Here is a 19,369-nt window from a genome sequence, read left to right as displayed (position 1 = left end):
TAAAAAATTTTTAAATAAAAAGCAAATAGAAAAGGCTTGAATTGAAAATATTTATAAATGTGTAGAAGGAGCCACAAGTGCTGTTGGTTATGGCACTGGATTCCCACATGGCTGACCGTGATTTGAATCCCAGCCCAGTGGCATGTGCCCAGATCCCAAGAGGAGAATGTCGAAGAAAGGATTGCAAGTGGCCATCCCTGCTAGGGGGTGGTTTCTTACTTTCCTTTCTCTTCGCCCCAACCGTATGTGTCCTATAACAGAACTTAAAAAATAGATATATGTAGAAGGTTTTTTAGTTATTGCTCTATTATTTTATATTGTATTTTTTGTTTAATATCTTTCCAGGACAAAAAATAACATCCAAAGGTATTTTGGCACCAACTGTGTTACCTATAGCAAGAAAGATGAGCAGTCTGTTCCAACCAATGAGATTTCCAAAAAGACTTCAGAGAGCCAAGACAATGTCAAAGAAAATACAAAAAAAGACTTGTTAGATATTATTAAGAGCATGAAAGTTGAATTAAGTACAGTAAATGTTCAAACAACAAAGCCACCTAACAGAAGACCACTTGCAAATTTGGAGGCTACAATTAGCAGGCTTCAAAAACCTACGGAAGATACACCAAAGAAGAGGTAGGTTGAATTGCAATTTGAATGTTCTTTGAAATCAAGTTTTTGGGTTTCTTTTTTTTTTTTTTTTTTTGAGAGGTTTTTGCTATAGGGCGCGTGCGCTCACCAGAAAGACTGAGACAGACAGAGAGACAGGAAGCGAAAAATCACCCCCCAGGGGGGATGGCCACGCCACAATCCCTTCTCCATTTCCTCTCTGGATCTTGGGCACTCACACACATGTGCCCAGTGTAAGTTTAAGCCACCAGGTTCAGGACTTGAACCGCAGTCAACTATATGGGAATTTAGCAACATAGCCATTACGCTAACTGCTGGTCCCTGAAACCAAGTTTTGAAAAGGCAGTAAACAAACTGTGTCTGTATGTGTATAAAAAAGTTTTTTTTTTATTTGCTAAAAGGTGCATGCACTCTTTGGAGAGATAGAGAGAGGGGGAAAGTAAGAAAGCACCCCTCAAAGGGAATGGGCCTGGGGTAGTCCCTTCTCTATTTAGGATTTGGTGCACACACACACACACATGCACCATGCATGGTTTTTAAGCCACCAGGTCCAGGACTTGAACTTCACTGTTGGCCTATGGGATCCAGACCCTTAAACAACACATCACCAGCTAGTTTCAGGTAAAAAATATTTTTACTTAGAGTACTTGGGAGATATTGAATTAAAGAAGAACAAGTGGCAGTTCTAAATACAGGGTCTCTATTAATTACTTGAGACATGCTATTATTTTTTATTTAAATAACAGGAGGATATCTGTATACACATTAGAGAAAGGAAGAGAGTAGTGATCTACTTGAGAATTCTTCACATTCTCTTACATATTCATCAGTGCTATTAATTGCCAGTTAACTGCCTTTTTAAGCTGTTAATTACAATAACAATATTGTTTACATCTTGATTTGGAGGTAGCTTCATGCTCGTAAAGGACTTGCTTATTTAAAATTTTCCATTTTGAAAATTCCTTTTGGGATAGCATGTTAGTATGTTGCTTAATATTTTATGTGACTTCCCCTGACCAGTAATTATCACTGCATTTAGCATTTTTCTTTTTTCTTTTTAGAATTATTTATTTTAGGGGTTAGCAGGTAGCATGGTGGTTAAGGTTCTAGACTTCCAGCATCTTTAGAAGTATTTATTTTAATCAAATTAATTAATTTATATTTGCTATAGCACACACACACTTACCAAAGAGAGAGGGGAGAAGTGAGAAAGCAAGCCACCAGATCCAGTACTTGAACCACAGTTGGCCATGTTGTAGTCCAGTGCCTTAACCACCATACTACCTGCTGGCCCCTTCAGCTTTTTTCTACACATTTTTATCGTAGTATTATAATAGTTTATGTTTCTCAAAATAGTATTATATTTGAGTCTAAGTGCAATCTAGTATCTTAGCATTGTGTTACAGTTTAAATGGCAGTATTTTGTTTTAGTAATACATGAAATTTTGATGTATTTTACATAGATGACATCATCAGTTCAGGTAATATATGGCTTTACAACACCCTCGGCTGACATCTCTTGTCAGAACAGATATGTAAATTCCTGCTTCCTAGAATAATTTTAACTTTTTTTTTTTTTTAGAGAGTTTTACTGTAGGGCATGTGCAACTTGCCAGAGAAACAGAGAGACAGGAAGTGAGAATTCCCCCCTAGGGTGGATGGCCACTCCACAGTCTTCTCTATTCTCCTCTGGGATTTTGGACACATATGCACAAACACCTGGTGTGAGTTTAAGCCACTAGGTCTGGGTCTGGAACTCAAACCATTGTTGACTACATGGGAGTCCAGCAGCGTAACCATTACACCATTTGCTGGTCTCAATTTCAATTTTTTGTGAACTTCTTGATTTCTATGTATCAGAAGTAATAGGTACCTACTAATTTTAGAAACAAAACAATTATATGTAATTATATAGAGATAAATAATATATATATATATAAATACTTATTAAGGGTGACAGTTTTTAGCTTTCAGATCTTTTTAACTTACAGATCTGTTTATGACCATTGTGCTCTTTATTATATTAATATGCAATTAGGGGACCAGGTGGTGGCATGGTGGTTAAGGTGCTGGACATTCCCACATGGCCAGCCACGTTTGAATTCTTTATATGGTGGCTTGCTTTCTCACTTTCCCTGTCTCTTTGTGTCTCTCTGGTCAAGTTAAAATAAATTAATGAAAAAATTCTTCTAAAAAAATAATTATGCAGTTAAATTGTTATTATAGGAATGGCTAAAGGGAGTTGAATGTTTTGGAAAGATTCAGTGAAGGTATTTGTTAAAATTGCTTCCCAGAACCAGCAGGTGGCATGGTGGTTGAGGTGCTGGACTCCCCCATGGCTGACGTTGGTTCAAGTCCCAGACGTGTTGGGTTGCTTTCTCACTTTCTCTTTTTCTCTTTCTGATGAGTGCATGTACTCTAAGGTGAATTTTTTAAAAATAACAAATGAAACTTAAAAAAAATTGCTTTCAAAAAAAATTGCTTTCCAATTAGATATGAATGAGACAGTCATAAAAATATTGGAAATTTCTGCACTCACATTGCTTTATAAGCCTTTCCACTTTTTTTAAAAATAATTATTTATTCAGTTATATTTGTTATTTTATGTTAATTTGATCAGTGAGAAAGAGAAAGTGAGAAAGTAAGCTGCCAGGTCCAGGACTCAAACCATGGTTGGCCATGTAGGAATTCAGCACCCCAACCACCACACCACCTGCCTGCTCCAGCCTTTCCACTCCTTGCTCCACTTTTCCACTTTAAAGTAACCTAAATTGGAAATATTGTAGGATGCACTATGGTGTAGAATATGTTAAAGATGGGTCGTGGGATCTTCTGTCAGTGGGCCTATGCTCAAAGCAGCAGCTTTGGCTCTATTGTACATCAAAATGGTAAATGTACATTTGCTTTTGAGTTTATTTTTTTTTTAAATATATCTCAATGATTTTTGTGCTCATCTCCCTTTAAAAAAATTTTTTTTTTAATTTTTTAATTTTTTAATTTGTCCAGAGAGAAACAGAAAAAGAGAAAAGGAAAGTGAGAAAGCACACTGCCAGGTCGAACTGTGGTTGGCCACATGGGAGTCCAGTACCTTAATCACAATGGCACATGCTGGCCCCCTCATCCCCGTTTTTTAGGAATCCCAGGTGCACAGAATTGGGTTAGTCATGATCTTTGCTTCCTGATGCATTATCATTGCTCTATGCAGGACCTTTTATTTTCTTTCTTGTGTTTTATATGTTGAACCCCCATGGATATGGTTATCATGGCTGCATCACAAATTACCCCCAAACTTAGCAGCTTAAGACAGTCATTATGATCACATAGTCAGTAGTTTGGACAGCACATGGGAGAATGCTAGTCTCTGTTCTTCATGTCTGGGACCTCAGATGAAGTCTTGGATCTGGAATCATATGAGGTTTTCTGCCTCACAGGTCTGGCAGTTGATGCTGGCTGTCAGCTGAGACCTTAGCTGAGGCTGTTCGCAGAAAAACACGTACATATGACCTCTCTGTGTGGCCTGGGCTTACTCAGAGCATGGTGCCTGGGTGTCAGGATGAGTGTCTCTAGAGAAAGTGAGCAAGGAGGAAGTTGTGTATTTTTTTAAATGACCTACTCGTGGAATCAGATTAGATACCGCTACCCTCATCCTGTTCTACATTGATTTTTCTCAGAGTACTTGCTTCTTATCACAGCAGCTGCTAAAAAAAACCACTGTAACAAAGATAAGATGTCATCGAAAGGAACAATGATATGTTAAAACTGTGAACTATATTGAGTTAGCTGTTTACATAGTCATGACAGATGTGACTACATTGCTCTGTGATGCCCAGAGTACCTGAGAGCACAGTTTGGGAATGAAGGCCTCAGCGTAAAGCTTATGTCTGCTCCACTCAGCATTAGCTAGGGCATATTCAAAGCTGGGATCTGGAATCATCTGAAGGCTCGTTCACTTGCATTTCCTGTGGTTGACGCTAGCTGTTGCCTGAAACATTAGTGGTGAGGGGGCACAGTGACAACCAGAATTTCTAGCTTCTGCTTTAACTTAAGTAACTAACTTCTCTGATCATCCAGTAAGAAGACTTGAGCTAGCTATTACTCACTATAATTATTAATTGATTCCCCGTTTGAAACTCAGATTATTTCTAATCTTTTACTCATATAAAATACTGCTATGGCCCGCCCAGCTTCTCTCATGAACAAATAAAATAAAAACTTCAAAGGGACAGGAGAGGAGGGAGAGACTGTGGTGGCACAGGTGGTACTGCACCAGGCTGCAGTGCTGGAAGCCTCATGGTTCAAATCCTTGGCCCAGTCCCCCTGAAATGTACTGGACATATGCTCAATATCCAGGGAACTGGAAGAAGGGGATTGCAGTGTGATCAACCCCTATAGGGGGTGCCCCCCCACACACACACATGTAAGAGCTCTATTATGAAAAAAGAAAAATATCTTGCTATAATTAGCATTGTTCATTCAACAACTTCCTATTGCCATTATATCGCAGGCACTGTCCAAAGTGCTGTGGACAGAGCCAGCCCAATGGCACAGCAGTAACACATAGCCCTGTGAAGTTGGATCCACATGAGAACATCCTGAGTTCTCATCCTGTGATCTCTCTGTACATCCCAGGTGCATTCTTGGGTTCTATGATCCAGGTTGGCTGAGGCTGGGAGTGGATCATGGCATGAAGACCTTATTGGGGTTGCCTGTCTGTTTGTCTCATGGAAGAAATAGAAAATTGAAAAAAGTCTCTGCTTCCTACATTAAAATGGGAGGAGGGGTGTGAGGGGGATATACTTGGATCAAATACATATGCACAGAATCTTAGGTGGTAAAACAGAATGATGTGGCTGGAGAAGTGCTATTTTTAAGAGTGATGGGACAGGAACAACAAGTAGTGTGGTAGTCAAGGCTCTGGACTCCTACGTGATAGACCGCAATTTGAGTCATGGACCTGGTGGCTTGAAAATCATGCTGGGCATGTGGGCTTGCATTTCTAAAATCCCAGGAGGAGAAGGGATTGTGTTATGGCCATCTCCCCCACCACTGGGGAGAGGGAGGTGATTTTTCCTCTCTCTCTCTTTCTTTCTCTGCCTAATGTGCCCTATGGCAAAAACCTAAACAAAAAAAGAGTGATTAGGGAAGAATTCTGATAACTCAGATCTAAGCAAAGATCCAGAGATTCGAAATAGAGCTAGGGACAAAGCCATGCAGTTATCTGAGAGCTGGTTTTCCTTTCAGGCAGGAGATAAAACAACTTAGGCCTTACACTTGGGATGTGCAGTATTCCTCAAATTCTTTGGATAGGTATTTCTCTTTTTTTTTTGGAGAGGTTTTTTTTTTTTTTTGCTATAGGGTGCGTGCGCTCGCCAGACAGACAGAGAGAGACATAGAGACAGAAAGAATCATTCCATTCCCCAGGGGGGATGGTCACGCCACAATCCCTTCTCCTCCATTCTCCTCTCAGGATCTTGGGCATGTACGCACACGCGCCGTGCCCAGCATGAATTTTAAGTCACCGGGTCCGGGACACGAACCATGGTCAACTACGTGGGAGTCCAGCGACATAGCCATTGGGAGTCCGGTGACATAGCCATTGGGAATCCAGTGACATAGCCATTACGCTAACTACTGGTTCCCTAGATAGGTATTTCTATAATTGAGATCACTATGTCAAAAACTTTGCCTGTTTTTTTAGTCTTATACATATATATATATATACATATGTATATATATATATCCAAATGGCCTGACAAAAGTTATGCCCATTTAGGTATCTGTTCAGTAATATCTTTCCCTTCACTGGGATTCCTTTTCTGAAATTATGTGTCCTAGAGTTAATTTTAAAGGAATTCAGAAAGTATGAAAAGGATCTTAAGAAGGGGTCAGCAAGGTGGCATGATGGTTAAGGTGCTGGACTCCCACATGGCCGATTGCTGTTTGAGTCCCGGACCTGGCGACTTGCCATCTCCCTTTCTCTCTCTCTCTCTCTCTCTCTCTCTCTCTCTCTGTCTCTCTGGTGAGCGTGTGTGCCCTATAGCAAAATTTAAAAATAATAAATCAAATTAAATAATTAAAAAGGATATGAAAAGTATGCATTAATGAGACTGTCTAGATTGTTATAGAATAGATTGTTAAAAGTGTTTTAACACATTCTTATAACATTGTTAAAATCTATGTAGAAAGATTCAACTCAAGTATCCAAAAACTGATGACTGGATTGAAAAACTGTGGCACATATATAGTATGGAATATTACAACTATAAGAAACAATGAAAGCCTATTGTTTAACTCAAAGTAGATAATATAGAAGACTTAATGTTGAGTGAAGTAAGCCAACCTCTGAAAGATGCACATTGTATATTCCCACTCAGTTTGTATTGAGTGCTAGAGTAGAGGTTGAGAGATCTGAAGATGTGATGGTGGAGAGGATGGGTGTAAATGCTAGAGACTGTAAGGGGTGAGAGTTGTTGATAGAGAGTGGCTGGTGGAAAATGGGTGTGATGTACAAGGGAAGGAAACATTTGACAGATAGAAAAGTAAAGTTCTCTGTTGAATTAAATTTAAAAAAAAAATTACTCCAGGGTACCATTTTACACCTATTGGCAAAAATAATCAAAACGAGAAACCCTAATGCTGGTCAGGCGTTGGTCATGGACAAATGCAAACATTGCAGGCAACTTCAAGTTTATTGCAGGGGTTTAACCATTTTGGGGGAAAATTTTTGAAACAAGAATTTAAAAATAAACACACCTTTTACTCAATACTGTAACACCTCTGAATAGCTTACTAAGAAAACGATTCAAAATAGAAATTTGTCTATACAATGATTAAAACAAAAAATAATTATATGTAAACATTATCTTATTTTGATAACAAGCTTCCCCACAATTTTTATTAATTAGAATATTTGAAACTTAAAATTCAGAGGCTATAACTGTAAAAGAAACCATTGTTTAAAATGCAAATTTTGGGGCTCGTGTGTGGTGTAGAGGTTAAGGCACTGGATGCCACATGGCTTATTCCATGTTTCAAGTCCCAGACACTATGACTTGAAAATCACTTCAGGTACGTGTGTCTGCATTCCCATGATTCCTAAAGGATACTGGAGGAGAAGGGATTGCAGTGTGGCCATCTCTCTGGGCGGTGATTTCTTACTTTCCTTCTCTCTTTCCCCCTCACCCCCTGTCTCTCTGGCAGGTGCACATGCCCTATAGCATTAAAAAAAAAAAAAAAAGCATAGTTCTAAAAAATGAATACTCATCTGTAATCTTTGCATACTCTGACTAAATACATGTTTAAAAACATTTTTTAAAGAATTATTTACTGAGAAGATTCCTCCATGGCTCCTGAGAACTAGTGATTTCAGGGAAAAAAGAGAAATGGAGATATTCTACTGATAACTCAGCCTCCAGCCCCCAAACTTGAGTAGAGAGGCAAGGGGCAGGCCTTCAGAAGAAGACTTCATCATGGCTCCTGAGAACTAGTGATTTCAGGGAAAAAAGAGAAATGGAGATATTCTACTGATAACTCAGCCTCCAGCTCCCCAAACTCGAGTGGTAGGGAGCCCCTCTAGCCTTCTCTCTCTGTCTCTCTGTCTGTCTCATTTTTTTGTAATTTTTCTTTTTAAAATTTTTTAAGTTAAAGTAATCTTTGGCTTTAAGCTTCTCCTTTATCTTGCTAATAATCCCCTTTCCTCCTCCTATCTAGGAGAGGCAAGGGGCAGGCCTTCAAAAGAAGACTGTTTCATCGCTCCTGAAACTAGTTTTTTTTTAATTTTTTTGCTTTAAAAAACAAAAATAACTTAAAATTTTTTCCCTCTGTTTCTTTATTTCTCTCTCTCTTTCTCTCTCTGTCTGTTTCCTTTTCTTTTTCTTTTGTCTCATCACTCTGTTCCTCAATCTCCATTCACTGTGTTTCAAGATGGATATAAGGGAACCGTAGCCAATACTATTAGGGTTAACATATTCCTCAATATCCATTGAATCTGCTGCTCAAAGGGATAAAAACGTATAGGCAAATAGATTCCAGATCACCTCCTTCTGCACTCTCGTGAATGCTCAGATTGAACTTCAAGAATTAGGAAAAAGCACACCATCCATCAGATGACTAGAAATCACCACAAGGCCACAAGAAATATGGGAAAGCAAGAAAATACCTCTCCTCCAAGAAAAGAGAATAACTCTTCTTCATCCACAGACAGTTCAATGGAAATCATGGAAATGTCTGATAAAGAATTTAGAATATTCATAATGATGAAGCTAACAGAGATGGAAGAGAAGAGATATGGTGAACTCCAGAAGAGAAAGAAAGGAGATGACGAGTTCCAGGAGGTGAGGATATTCTTGCAAAATCTAAAAGAAGAAATATACACTATAAAAAAGAATCAAATAGACCTGTTAAAGATGAAGGCTATAATACAGGAAGTCAAAATCTCCCTTGAAAGTATTAAAAACAGACTAGATCATACAGAAAATAGAATCTCAGATGTAGAAGATAAAATTGCTGACCTAGAGAAATCCTCCACAAAGACTGAGAAAATTGCCAAAAAAAAAAAAAAAAATGAGAATAATATATGAAAAATAGTAGACACCATCAAATGTCCAAACATCCAGATAATTGGTATCCCAGAAGGCGAAGAGACTAATAAGGGCATTGATGGCATTGATAATCTATTCCATGAAATCCTGCAAGAAAACTTTCCAAACCTGGAGAGGCACTCAAAGATTCAGTCCCAAGAAATACAGAGGACCCCAAATAGAATCAACCCAAGAAGATCTTCTCCAAGACACATTATAGCCAGATTGACCAAAACCACAGACAAAGACAAGATACTAAGATTGGCAAGAGAAAAACGGCAAGTTACCTACAAAGGATATCTCGTCAGGCTAACAGCAGACCTTTCCTCAGAAACAATGTGAGGGAGGAAAGAATGGGAAAATATATTCAAAGTGTTAAGGTGTCCCGGCCCGCGGGACAGTTGAACAAGTTCCTTGGGGGAGGGAGTGAGAGATGGGACAAACACACGCACACACACTACGAGGTGCTGATCAAGTCATCTTCTTCCGTCTACTTCCGTTTATTGAGGAAAAATGGCGAGTTATATACAGCTGGTGGTCACCAATCGGTTGCCCGAAATGCAAATGAGATAGAACAGCATGAACCAATCATTGATGTGGGTGGATCTCTCCTGTTGCCTAGAAACCCAACCACTTCTGGGGAGAACAGTTGGTCACATGATTTCTGAGAAACGATTTGCTCAGTGAGAAAGTGAAGCCTAATGGTTTCCAAGATGGTGGATAGCTCAAGATGGCTCCCGTATGCAGTGCTCGCCACATTAAGGGAAAAGCCATTTCAACCAAGAATACTGTACCCGGCAAGATTGTCCTTCATGTGGGAAGAAAAGACAAAGACATTCTCAGATAGACAAAACCTGAAAGAATTTACCAGCACCAGACCAGATCTCCAAGAAGTTCTTAAGAGAGTGCTATACTAGGAAAATTAAATACAGAGACACAAAAATAAGAGTTCAAAAACTAAGAAAATGGCCAACTTAATTGTAGGGACAAGTGTGGAGTTGAATATTATATTTCAGAATTTAATCTGGAAGATCGAACCAGAAGAGAAGATAGATAAAGTACATGAGACTGAACTGGTGAAATAGCATTTTTTGACTTTTGACTAAAACATTGTTGATTTTCTTCTAGGCTTTGTTTTCCAGTTTTAAAAATTTTTATCCTGTCTGGAGCGGCTGATAGATTCATGAACCTACTATCTAAACAGAATCCTAACCTGTTTCCTAGCTTTAAGTTTTAAGCAAAGTTCCTTAGCATTTCTTTGACTTATTAAAGTTAAAACTGCTCTTCTTGGGGAAAAAAAATAAACCTGGCAATATGGGGGCTGGCAGGTGGCATGATGGTTAAGGGCACTTGATTCCTACATGACCAACTGTGATTCAAGTCTTGGACCTGTTGGCTTGCTTGCTTTCTTTATCTCTCTGGTCAAATTAAAATAAATAAATCAAAAAAGTTAAAAAATAATTATTTAATTAATTGCATTTATTATTATTATTATTATTATTGTCGTGATCATTTTTCAGTTTACCAGAGAGAGACACAGAGAGAGAGAGGGAGAGAGAGAGAAGAAAGTGAGGAAGCAAGCCACTCGGTCTGGGACTTGAACTATGATTGGCCATGTGGGAGTCCAGCACCTTAACCATCATGCCACTTGCAGGCCTCAACATATATTAAAATTTGAAAATGGAGTTCAAAAGTATAGTTTATGAGAGAAGTACAGTAACTTGGGATAAGGTTTAAGTTGTATTCATAGGTTACAATTTTGAGGGTAACACTTTTTTTCCCTCCCAGTGGATGTGTGCACTTAATGATGGAGAGAGAAGCACATCCCAGTGAGGTGTCATGCTACAGTCTTTTTCCCGCCATTTCTTCATCCCATCAGTACATTGGGCATACAAGCATGTGCACCTGCTGTGTTTTTCAAGTTGACAGGGACTGACTCAAACCGTGATGGAACACAGAGGATCCAGTTTTTGTTTGTTTGTTTTTGAGAGAGGTTTTTGCTATAGGGTGCCTGTGCTCGCCATAAAGGCAGAGAGAGACAGAGAGACGGAAAGCAAGAAATCACCCCCCAGGGCGGATAGCCACTCCACAATCCCTTCTCCTCCATTTTCCTCTCGGGATCTTGGGCACACATGCACACATGCCTGGCGTGAGTTTAAGCCACTGGGTCTGCGAGTTGAACCGCGCTCAGCTACATGGGAGTTCAGCGACATAGCCATTATGCTAACTGCTGGTCCCAAGGATCTAGTTTTCTATACATAACACTTAACTGCTGCATTCCATGGTGACCCAAAAGTAGTACATTTCTTTTTAATTATTATGCCTGTATTTCCTTTTGTCATTTTGTTTTTCTTTCATTTCTATTTGATATTAAACTTCCCATATCCTTAATGAAGTCTAAAATTATTGTTCAACAACTTTGGGAATTTTGGGATTTTTATTTGCATATTCGATAATATAGAAAGCCAGGTATAATAAAGTATTAATTTGGATCCCACTGATTGAGATGGCAGTTCCCAGTGCAATAAATGTTGTAAACAGGGACCAGCAGATGGTGTAGTGGTTACATCACTGCACTCCCATGCAGTCAACCACAGTTTGAATCCTAGACTCAGTGACTTAAAACTCAGGCAGGGTCTGTGTGCGTGCATGCCCAAGATCCCAAGAGGAGAATGGAAAAGGGATTACAGGATGGCCATCCCTCCTGGAGGGTGATTTCTTGCTTTCTGTCTCTCTGTGTCTCTGGCAAGTAGCAAAAGTCTCTCTTAAAAAAAAAAGTGTAAATAATTTCTTTTCATTTCTGACATTTTTTCTATTAATTTACTCTAATTTATATATGAGTTGCTTTTTTAAGTTTTTTCTAATGAAAAATTTTAAACATGTGCAAAGTCAGCAAAATCTTATAATGAACCCCTTTGTACCTGTCACTCAGCTTCAACAACAAACCTTTTGCCCTTGTATCAGATATACATTTACCGCCCCCCCCCTTTTTTTTCCCCCCCCCTTTTTTTTTTTTTTAGGTAAAACATAGATACAGTGAAGTGAACAAATCTTGGCTATAGAATTTTGGGACCAGCTGATAGCATAATGGTTATGTGGTTGGACTCCTGTGTGGTCAACCACAGTTCAAATTCCAGACCTGGTGGCTTAAAACTCAAGCCCGATGTGTGTGCGTGGGTGCCTAAAATCCTGAGGAGAATGAAAGAAAAGGGATTGTGATGTGGCCATCCCCTGGGGAGTGATTTTTTTGCTTCTGTCTTTGTCTTTATCTCTCTGGCATACACACAACGCCTGTAGCAAAAATCTCTCTCACACACACAAAAAGAATTATTTCATTTTATTTGTATTATTTTTAATTTGTTATGGGACATATATACTCAACAGAGAGAGAGAGAGAAAGTGAGAAAGCGTGGGACCAGCAGATGGCATAATGGTTATGTCGCTGGACTCCCATATAGTTGACTGTGGTTTGAGTCCTGGACCCAGTGGATTTAAAACTCATTCCGGGCGTGTATGTATGCATGCCCAAAATCCCAAGAGGAGAATGAAGGAGAAGGGATGTAGTTTGGCCAGCTCCCCTGTCAGGTGTTTTCTCACTTTCTGTCTCTCTGTCTCTCCGGTGAGTGCACATGCCCTATGGCAAAATCTCTCTCTTAAAAAAAAAAAAAGAAAAAAATTAAAAAAGAAAAAAGTGAGAAAGCAAGCTGCCAAGGTCTGGGACTTAAACCACATCAGCAATGCGAGAGTCCAGAACCCTAATCACCACACCACCTACTGCAGAATTTTGACATATGGATTTGCCCATGTAACCTATACAGTTTAAGAAAAAAGAACATTTCTCTTTTTTTTTTTTTTTTTTGGAGAGCTTTTTTGCTATAGGACTAGTGTGCTCGCCAGAAAGAGAGACTGAAAGCGAGAAATCACCCCCCAGGGGCGGTGGCCACGCTGCAATCCCTTCTCCTCCGTTCTTCTCTCAGGATCTTGGGCCAACACGCACCCGCGCCCGGTGTGAGTTTTAAGCCACTGGGTCCAGGATGCGAACCGCGTCCAGCTACATGGGAGTCCAGTGACATAGCCATTACGTTAACTGCTGGTCCCAACATTTCCCATTTTCATCTTCTCAGTCAGTAGCCTCTTTTTTTTTTTTTTTTTTTTCTTTGCCTCATCTGATGAGTTTTGTCTTTTCTGAAACTTAATGTGAATGGAATCATTTTATTTCAGTGAAGTCATTTTCACTAGACTAATGGCATAACAAGTAGCCCCTTTTTTTTCCTTTCTCATTTGTGTTTCATTTTCTTCTGAAGAAAAGAGCAGCTGAGTCCTGAGTTGGTGGCGGCTGCATCTGCTGTTGCGGAATCCCTCCCTTTCGACAAGCAGACGACTAAATCCGAACTGCTCAGGCAGCTCCAGCAGCATGAGGAAGATGTAAGGGCACAGGTAGACGGAAACAGACCTAAAATTAGGTGAGTAGATCAAATAATTATGTCAGTAGTTCATATCTCAAAATAGGCGTTTTCATGTGGCTGGTGAGTAATATGAACAAATAATTTTGATATATACTGGGTCGTTGGAAAAGTCATAAGGTATTTTTCTACATTTTACTATGTAAAAATGTGTCATGACTTTTCCGATGCCCCAATACATTTATGTATAAAATATGCCTCATACATGGAATTTTAGCAGTTTGATTAAAAAAAAAGAAAACCTGAATCAGGTTATAGTTTTTGAATGGCTAAACTTTTCTTTTAGGAAGTTACAGTTTCTTATCCTTAGAAAAGAAATTGTAAATCTAGTGATTTATTAAATAAGTAAATGATAGAGTGAGATATTATCTCTTTTTTTCCCAGCTAAATACTTTGCCAGCTTTATGTGTAATCTTCAAGCCTGTTTCCCTTTCTTTCTTTCCTTGTTCTTATGTTTGAACTGACACCTTTCCGCTTATCCTCTTCATCTCTCATCATTTTGTGCTACATTATACTATTTGCTGCTCAGGTACAGTAAGTGGTGGCACTGCTTCATTTTGGAGAATAATCTAAATCAATTGAGACTGTGTACCAGAGTTAATATTCTCACTAGGTGACTGATTTTACTTGTGATTGAAAAATTACAAGTCAGCACTAAAATGGCTGAATTTCCATTTTAATTTAGTTTGGGGGTATAGGTGGTAGATACAGATACTGATTGTACTTTCCTACCAACTTCTTTGGGTGTTTGGTAATTGTTTATAAGTGATACTTTTATGTTATACATAAAGATTTCTGAGGAATATCTTTAAAAGAGAAGTATACATAAATCATAACAGTCTTGGTATGTTTATGTTAATATGTGACATTTTTAGTTTAAACTTAACTTTTTGTACTATATTAGAAACAAAATGAGAATTAATTGTTGATCCAGCAATTGAGATGATGCAGGCGGTAGGACACTGTTGTGCCATGCTGGAACCATTTGGGAAGACTGAGGTTTGGTTCCCAGGTTGACTTGAACACTTTGGGATGCTGTGATCCTTGCCGGCTAGGAGACTGGGGGGAGGGCTTCAGCATAACAAGGTCCTGTCAGTGGTGTGTATTTGCGTGTGTGTGTGTCTCACTCTCTGCCTACTCTCTCATAAAAGAAATGAACTTTTAAAAAATGTTAATAGAGAGAAAAAAAAAGTATCAATCTCCTATTTGTGAAAGCTCTAAATTTCTAACACCGTTGATCTTTTTTATTATTTCAGTTTCAGGAGCATAGTATCAGATATGAAAGTTGCCAGATCTGCAACCCCCAGAGTTAGTACAAGACCAGAGCATCAGATTCAGTTTGATGAAGGAGTGGACAGTGACCTTGGCCAGAAGAAGACGGCTGATCTTAGAAAACGGTATTCAGACTTTGTGGTCTGTTGGGTTTTATGTGTATGGTTTGTTTTTACATTAGCTTTGGGTATGCTTTGTTGCTTGTGTGTATTATCACTGGTAGGTGTCTGAGCATTATTGATGCATTAGTCTTCTTCCTGTTCCTATACCATTTCCTAGAGAGGGAGAGTTCTTGGTTTAGCAGTCCTTCATTTTTCTTTTATTTTTAAAATTTTCTCAGAGGGCTGTGTACTTACCAGAGAGACAGAGAGAGAGGGAGTGTGAGATAGCATACTTTGTGGGAAATGGTCACGCCACAATCCCTTCTTTGCCATTTATCCCTCCTTTCAGGATTTTGGGCATGCACACACGTGCACCCAGTGTGATTTTCAAGTTGCCAGCTTCAGAATTAGAACCACGCAGTCAGCCATGGGGGATTTAGTTGCTTTGAGCACTAGGCCATGGACTTTTGTATTTAAAGGCTTTTGCCATAGGGTGTATGCACTAACCAGAGAGAGAGACAGAGACAGTGAGAGGGAACATGAGAAATCACCCCCTGAGGGGACGCCACGCCACAGTCCCTTCTTCATTCTCCTCATGGGATCATGGACATGCACGTACGCGTACCCAGCATGATTTTGAAGCCACCAGATCTGGGACTTGAACCACAGTTGGCCATGTAGGAGTCCAGCGACATAACTACTATACCATCTGCTGGCCTCCAGTCCTGTATTTTTTTTTATATTGTCAATTAAAATGAGACCTGCAGGGACCAGCAGTTGGCGTAATGGCTATGTCTCTGGACTCCCATGTAGTTGACCACAGTTCAATTCCCTGACCCAGTGGCTTAAACTCACGCCAGGCATGTGTGCATGCGGGCCCATGATCCCGAGAGGAAAATGGAGGAGAAGGGATTGTGTCGTGGCCATCCCCCCGGGGGTGATTTCTCGCTTTCTTCTCTCTGTCTCTCTGTCTCTCTGTCCTCGTAAGCGCACGCGCCCTATAGCAAAAACCTCTTCAAAAGAAAAAAAAATGAGACCTGCATCATGCCTATCCACACAGAGTAGGGGTATCCTGATTCGGAATAAGTGATGCCAATTGAATTCTGAACAAATGAATGTTTTGCAAGAAGTGTTCTTTTTCATTATGAATGTTGAGTTTCTAATACTGCATATACCGTTTATATCTTATATATGGTTATCGTTCATCATATGCTAGAAAAATAACACAGTCTAAAAAACGAAGAAAAAGGGACCAGCAGTTAGCATGATAGCCATGTCGCTGGACTCCCATGTAGTTGACTGCAGTTTGAGTCCCGGACCCGGTGGCTAAGACTCAACGCTGGGTGCATGTGCTTGCATCCATGCGTGCCCAAGATCCCGAGAGGAGAATGGAGGAGGAGGGCTTGCAGCGTGCAGCGTGGCCATCCCCCCAGGGGATGATTCCTCACTTTCTATCTCTCTGTCTCTGTCTTTTTTTCTGGTGAGCACACACACCTTATAGCAAAAACTTCTCCAAAAAAAAAAAGAAGAAAAAAAAAAGAGGGAAGGAAAAACGAAAGATGTCTGTGTAATACCATAAAGTCGTAGATTATTTGTGGCAATTTGAATCTGCTACTTTGTGATTTTTAAAGGTGTTAAGCCTTGGCTTACAAAGTTATTTTGTAATAAAAATTTTTCTGTATTTTTTATAAAGTTTCTGATTTTTTACCTTTTTTTAAAGTTTATTTTTTTTAAAAAATGAATTATTTTATTCAACTTTATTTATTTATTTAGAGGGACAGAGCAAGAGGGAGAGAAAAAGAAAGTGAGAAAGTAAGCTGCCAGGTCCAGGACTTGAACCACGGTCAGCCATGTGGGAGTCCAGTGCCCTTAACCACAATGCCACCTGCCAACCCCATGTTCTTTCTTTTCTTTATGTCCAGAAAGTGATAGTTCAGGAGGAAGAAGCAGATACTTTGACCTGGTCTGACAAAAATGAATTGATCTTTATAGCAGGATATGTTCACAATTGGAATATTTTCAATGCATTATATATTCAATGCTTTTAACTATAATCTGGGGGATTTAATTTAGCTATTTCTGGGTGTTTCTGATTTGTACAGGAAGATTACAAAAGATAGCAGTTAATATAATAAGTTTGAGAGGTTACAGTGATTTTGGCCTATTTTTTGACTTACTAACTTAAAGTAATTTGTATTTGTGATATATTATTGAATAAAATAGACATGTTTGTAGAGCATGCCTTTGAATATTTAACTGAATCTATTTATCCTTAAGAATATTTAACTGATTCAGTCTTCTTTGAGTTTATAATGGTGAATCATAGCTTGATTTTTAACATTATCTGCCATTAAAAATTAGAAAGCAGAGGCCAGTTCCATGACCCAGTGATAACGCACTGCTCCAAAGAAGCAGGATCCCCTATGGTGACTGGTTTGAGTCTATGGCCCAGTCAGCCTGAAACATGCCAGGCATGGGCAGGAGTGCCCAGGATCTGTAGATTTGCTTTATTGCTTATGTGTATTATCGCTGGTAGGTGTCTGACATTATGGATGCATCAGTCTTCTTACTCTGGAGGTTGAGAGGAGGGCGACTGCAACATGACCAGATCCTGTGGAGGGCGCTCTTCTCTTCCTCTCTCCTTCACAATTCTCATGCGTGCGCACGTGCACTCTATTATGAATAAAGAAGAAATTAGCAGCAAGGGAGCAGCTAAAAACATAGACACAGGGTAGGGTGTCCGTGCATACAGTGATTGTGTTAAAAAGCTGACAAAGCTAACTGAAGGGGAACAAGGAGAAGCAGTAGTGATGCCCCAAGTTGTTTGCTCTGATGTGAGTTGGGCTAAATCAGGGCAGCCCAAGACAACACAGGTCAGATCACCAAAAATATATTGCAGGCTGATTGGTTTAGTTAGAGACTGTATGAGTCACATTGGCCTGCTGGGGAATCTTGGTACTGCCACTGACTAATTCTGTGACTGGGGCAACTTTTTTAGCCTGCATCAGTCTCTCTCCACAGTTGTAAAATATTGAAAGTGAAACCCAGCTTCAGTGGGTTTTTTGAAGAATAGAAAAGAAGCAGGTGCCAGTTACCTAATACTATGTGAATTCTCAACAAGATTCTGTTGCCTTCCTTTTTAGTACATTCCTCTTCTAAAGTTCCACGCTTGGCCAAGTCATTCCCCTCTTTACTATGAGTTGCTCTAATCCATCGTGCTGTTTGTACGACATGCAATTGAGGGAGATGAATCAAGGCACTTAGGATAGTTACAGAGCATAAGAGCCTTTGTTTACAAACACTTGGGAGGCTGCTAGAGGACAACTTAAATCATCCAAGATCACTCTTATCTCATTGTAATAGAATATTTTCATTTTCCCAGTTTAGTAGAAAAATGTAATTTGATCCAGCAAAGAAATAAAATTATTTTTTAAATTAATCCTCCAGTTTATAAACTGCCAATAAATTTATTTAGGTAAATATGTGAATTGATGCATAAAACCATTAATTAAAGTATAACTAGAGGGGCCAGCAGGTGGCATGGTGGTAAAGGTGGTTTCCTACATGTCTGACCATAATTCGAGTCCCAGACCTGGTAACTTGAAAATCACACCAGGCATGCGTTTGTGCATGCCCAAAGTCCCAAGATGAGAATGAAGAAGTAGGTATTATGACATGGCCTTTCCCCCGCAGGGGGTGATGTCTCACTTTCTCTCTCTCTCTTCCTCTCTGTCTCTCTGTCTCCGGTGAGCACACACACCTTGTGGCAAAAACCTAAAAAAAAAAAGCATAGCAAGAAAAGTTACTTATTAATTCTCTGATATTAATTTCAATAATTAGGTAAAGAAAGTTAATAATTATTTTTAAATTGCAGAACAACTTTTTTGTAAAGGGAATGTTTTGAAAGCCATATATGGTGGCAGTGCTGGTATTCTCAGTTACCTGAAAAGCTGAAGCCAAGCGATGGCAACATAGCCAGTCCTCTCTAACAAAACAGCCCCACTAAGCCAGCATGCAGTTGAGTCCCACATGACCAACTTTGTGGTTCAAGTCCCAGACTCTGTGTCTTAAAAAATACCAGGTGCATGTGTGCATGTGCCCAAAATCCCAAAAGGAGAAGGGAGGAAAAGGGTTGCTCCATGGCCATCCCCCTTCAGGGGTGATTTCTCACTTTCTCTCACTATCTCTGGCACGCACATGCACCCTATAGCAGAACTAAAAACAGAAATGCCCCCCCACACACACACACATGTGCAACTTCCCCACAAAAAGGGATGTTTTGATTTCTTGTGTAGTCTTTATACTTCGTAATTAAGCATTGTCGTGT

General features: G+C 39.5%; 1 protein-coding gene across 2 annotated transcripts in view; it reads left to right on the top strand.

The window, feature by feature from the left end:
• Window positions 1-19,369, top strand: part of MRPS31 (mitochondrial ribosomal protein S31) — a 41,731-nt gene that overhangs the window by 4,598 nt on the left and 17,764 nt on the right. Inside the window, exons 2-4 of one of the 2 annotated variants that reach the window (XM_014590057.2) lie at window positions 346-633; window positions 13,511-13,669; window positions 14,926-15,066. In XM_014590057.2, the coding sequence (XP_014445543.1) occupies window positions 346-633; window positions 13,511-13,669; window positions 14,926-15,066 (588 nt within the window). The remainder of the gene's footprint in view (window positions 1-345; window positions 634-13,510; window positions 13,670-14,925; window positions 15,067-19,369) is intronic. The other variant, XM_014590056.2, reaches the window with a different exon arrangement.

Source organism: Tupaia chinensis, unplaced genomic scaffold (assembly GCF_000334495.1).
Source record: "Tupaia chinensis unplaced genomic scaffold, TupChi_1.0 Scaffold000402_1, whole genome shotgun sequence".
Classification (NCBI taxonomy): Eukaryota; Metazoa; Chordata; class Mammalia; order Scandentia; family Tupaiidae; genus Tupaia; species Tupaia belangeri.
The sequence above is the reverse complement of the archived record's forward strand: the minus strand, read 5'-3'. Positions and strand labels throughout refer to the sequence as shown.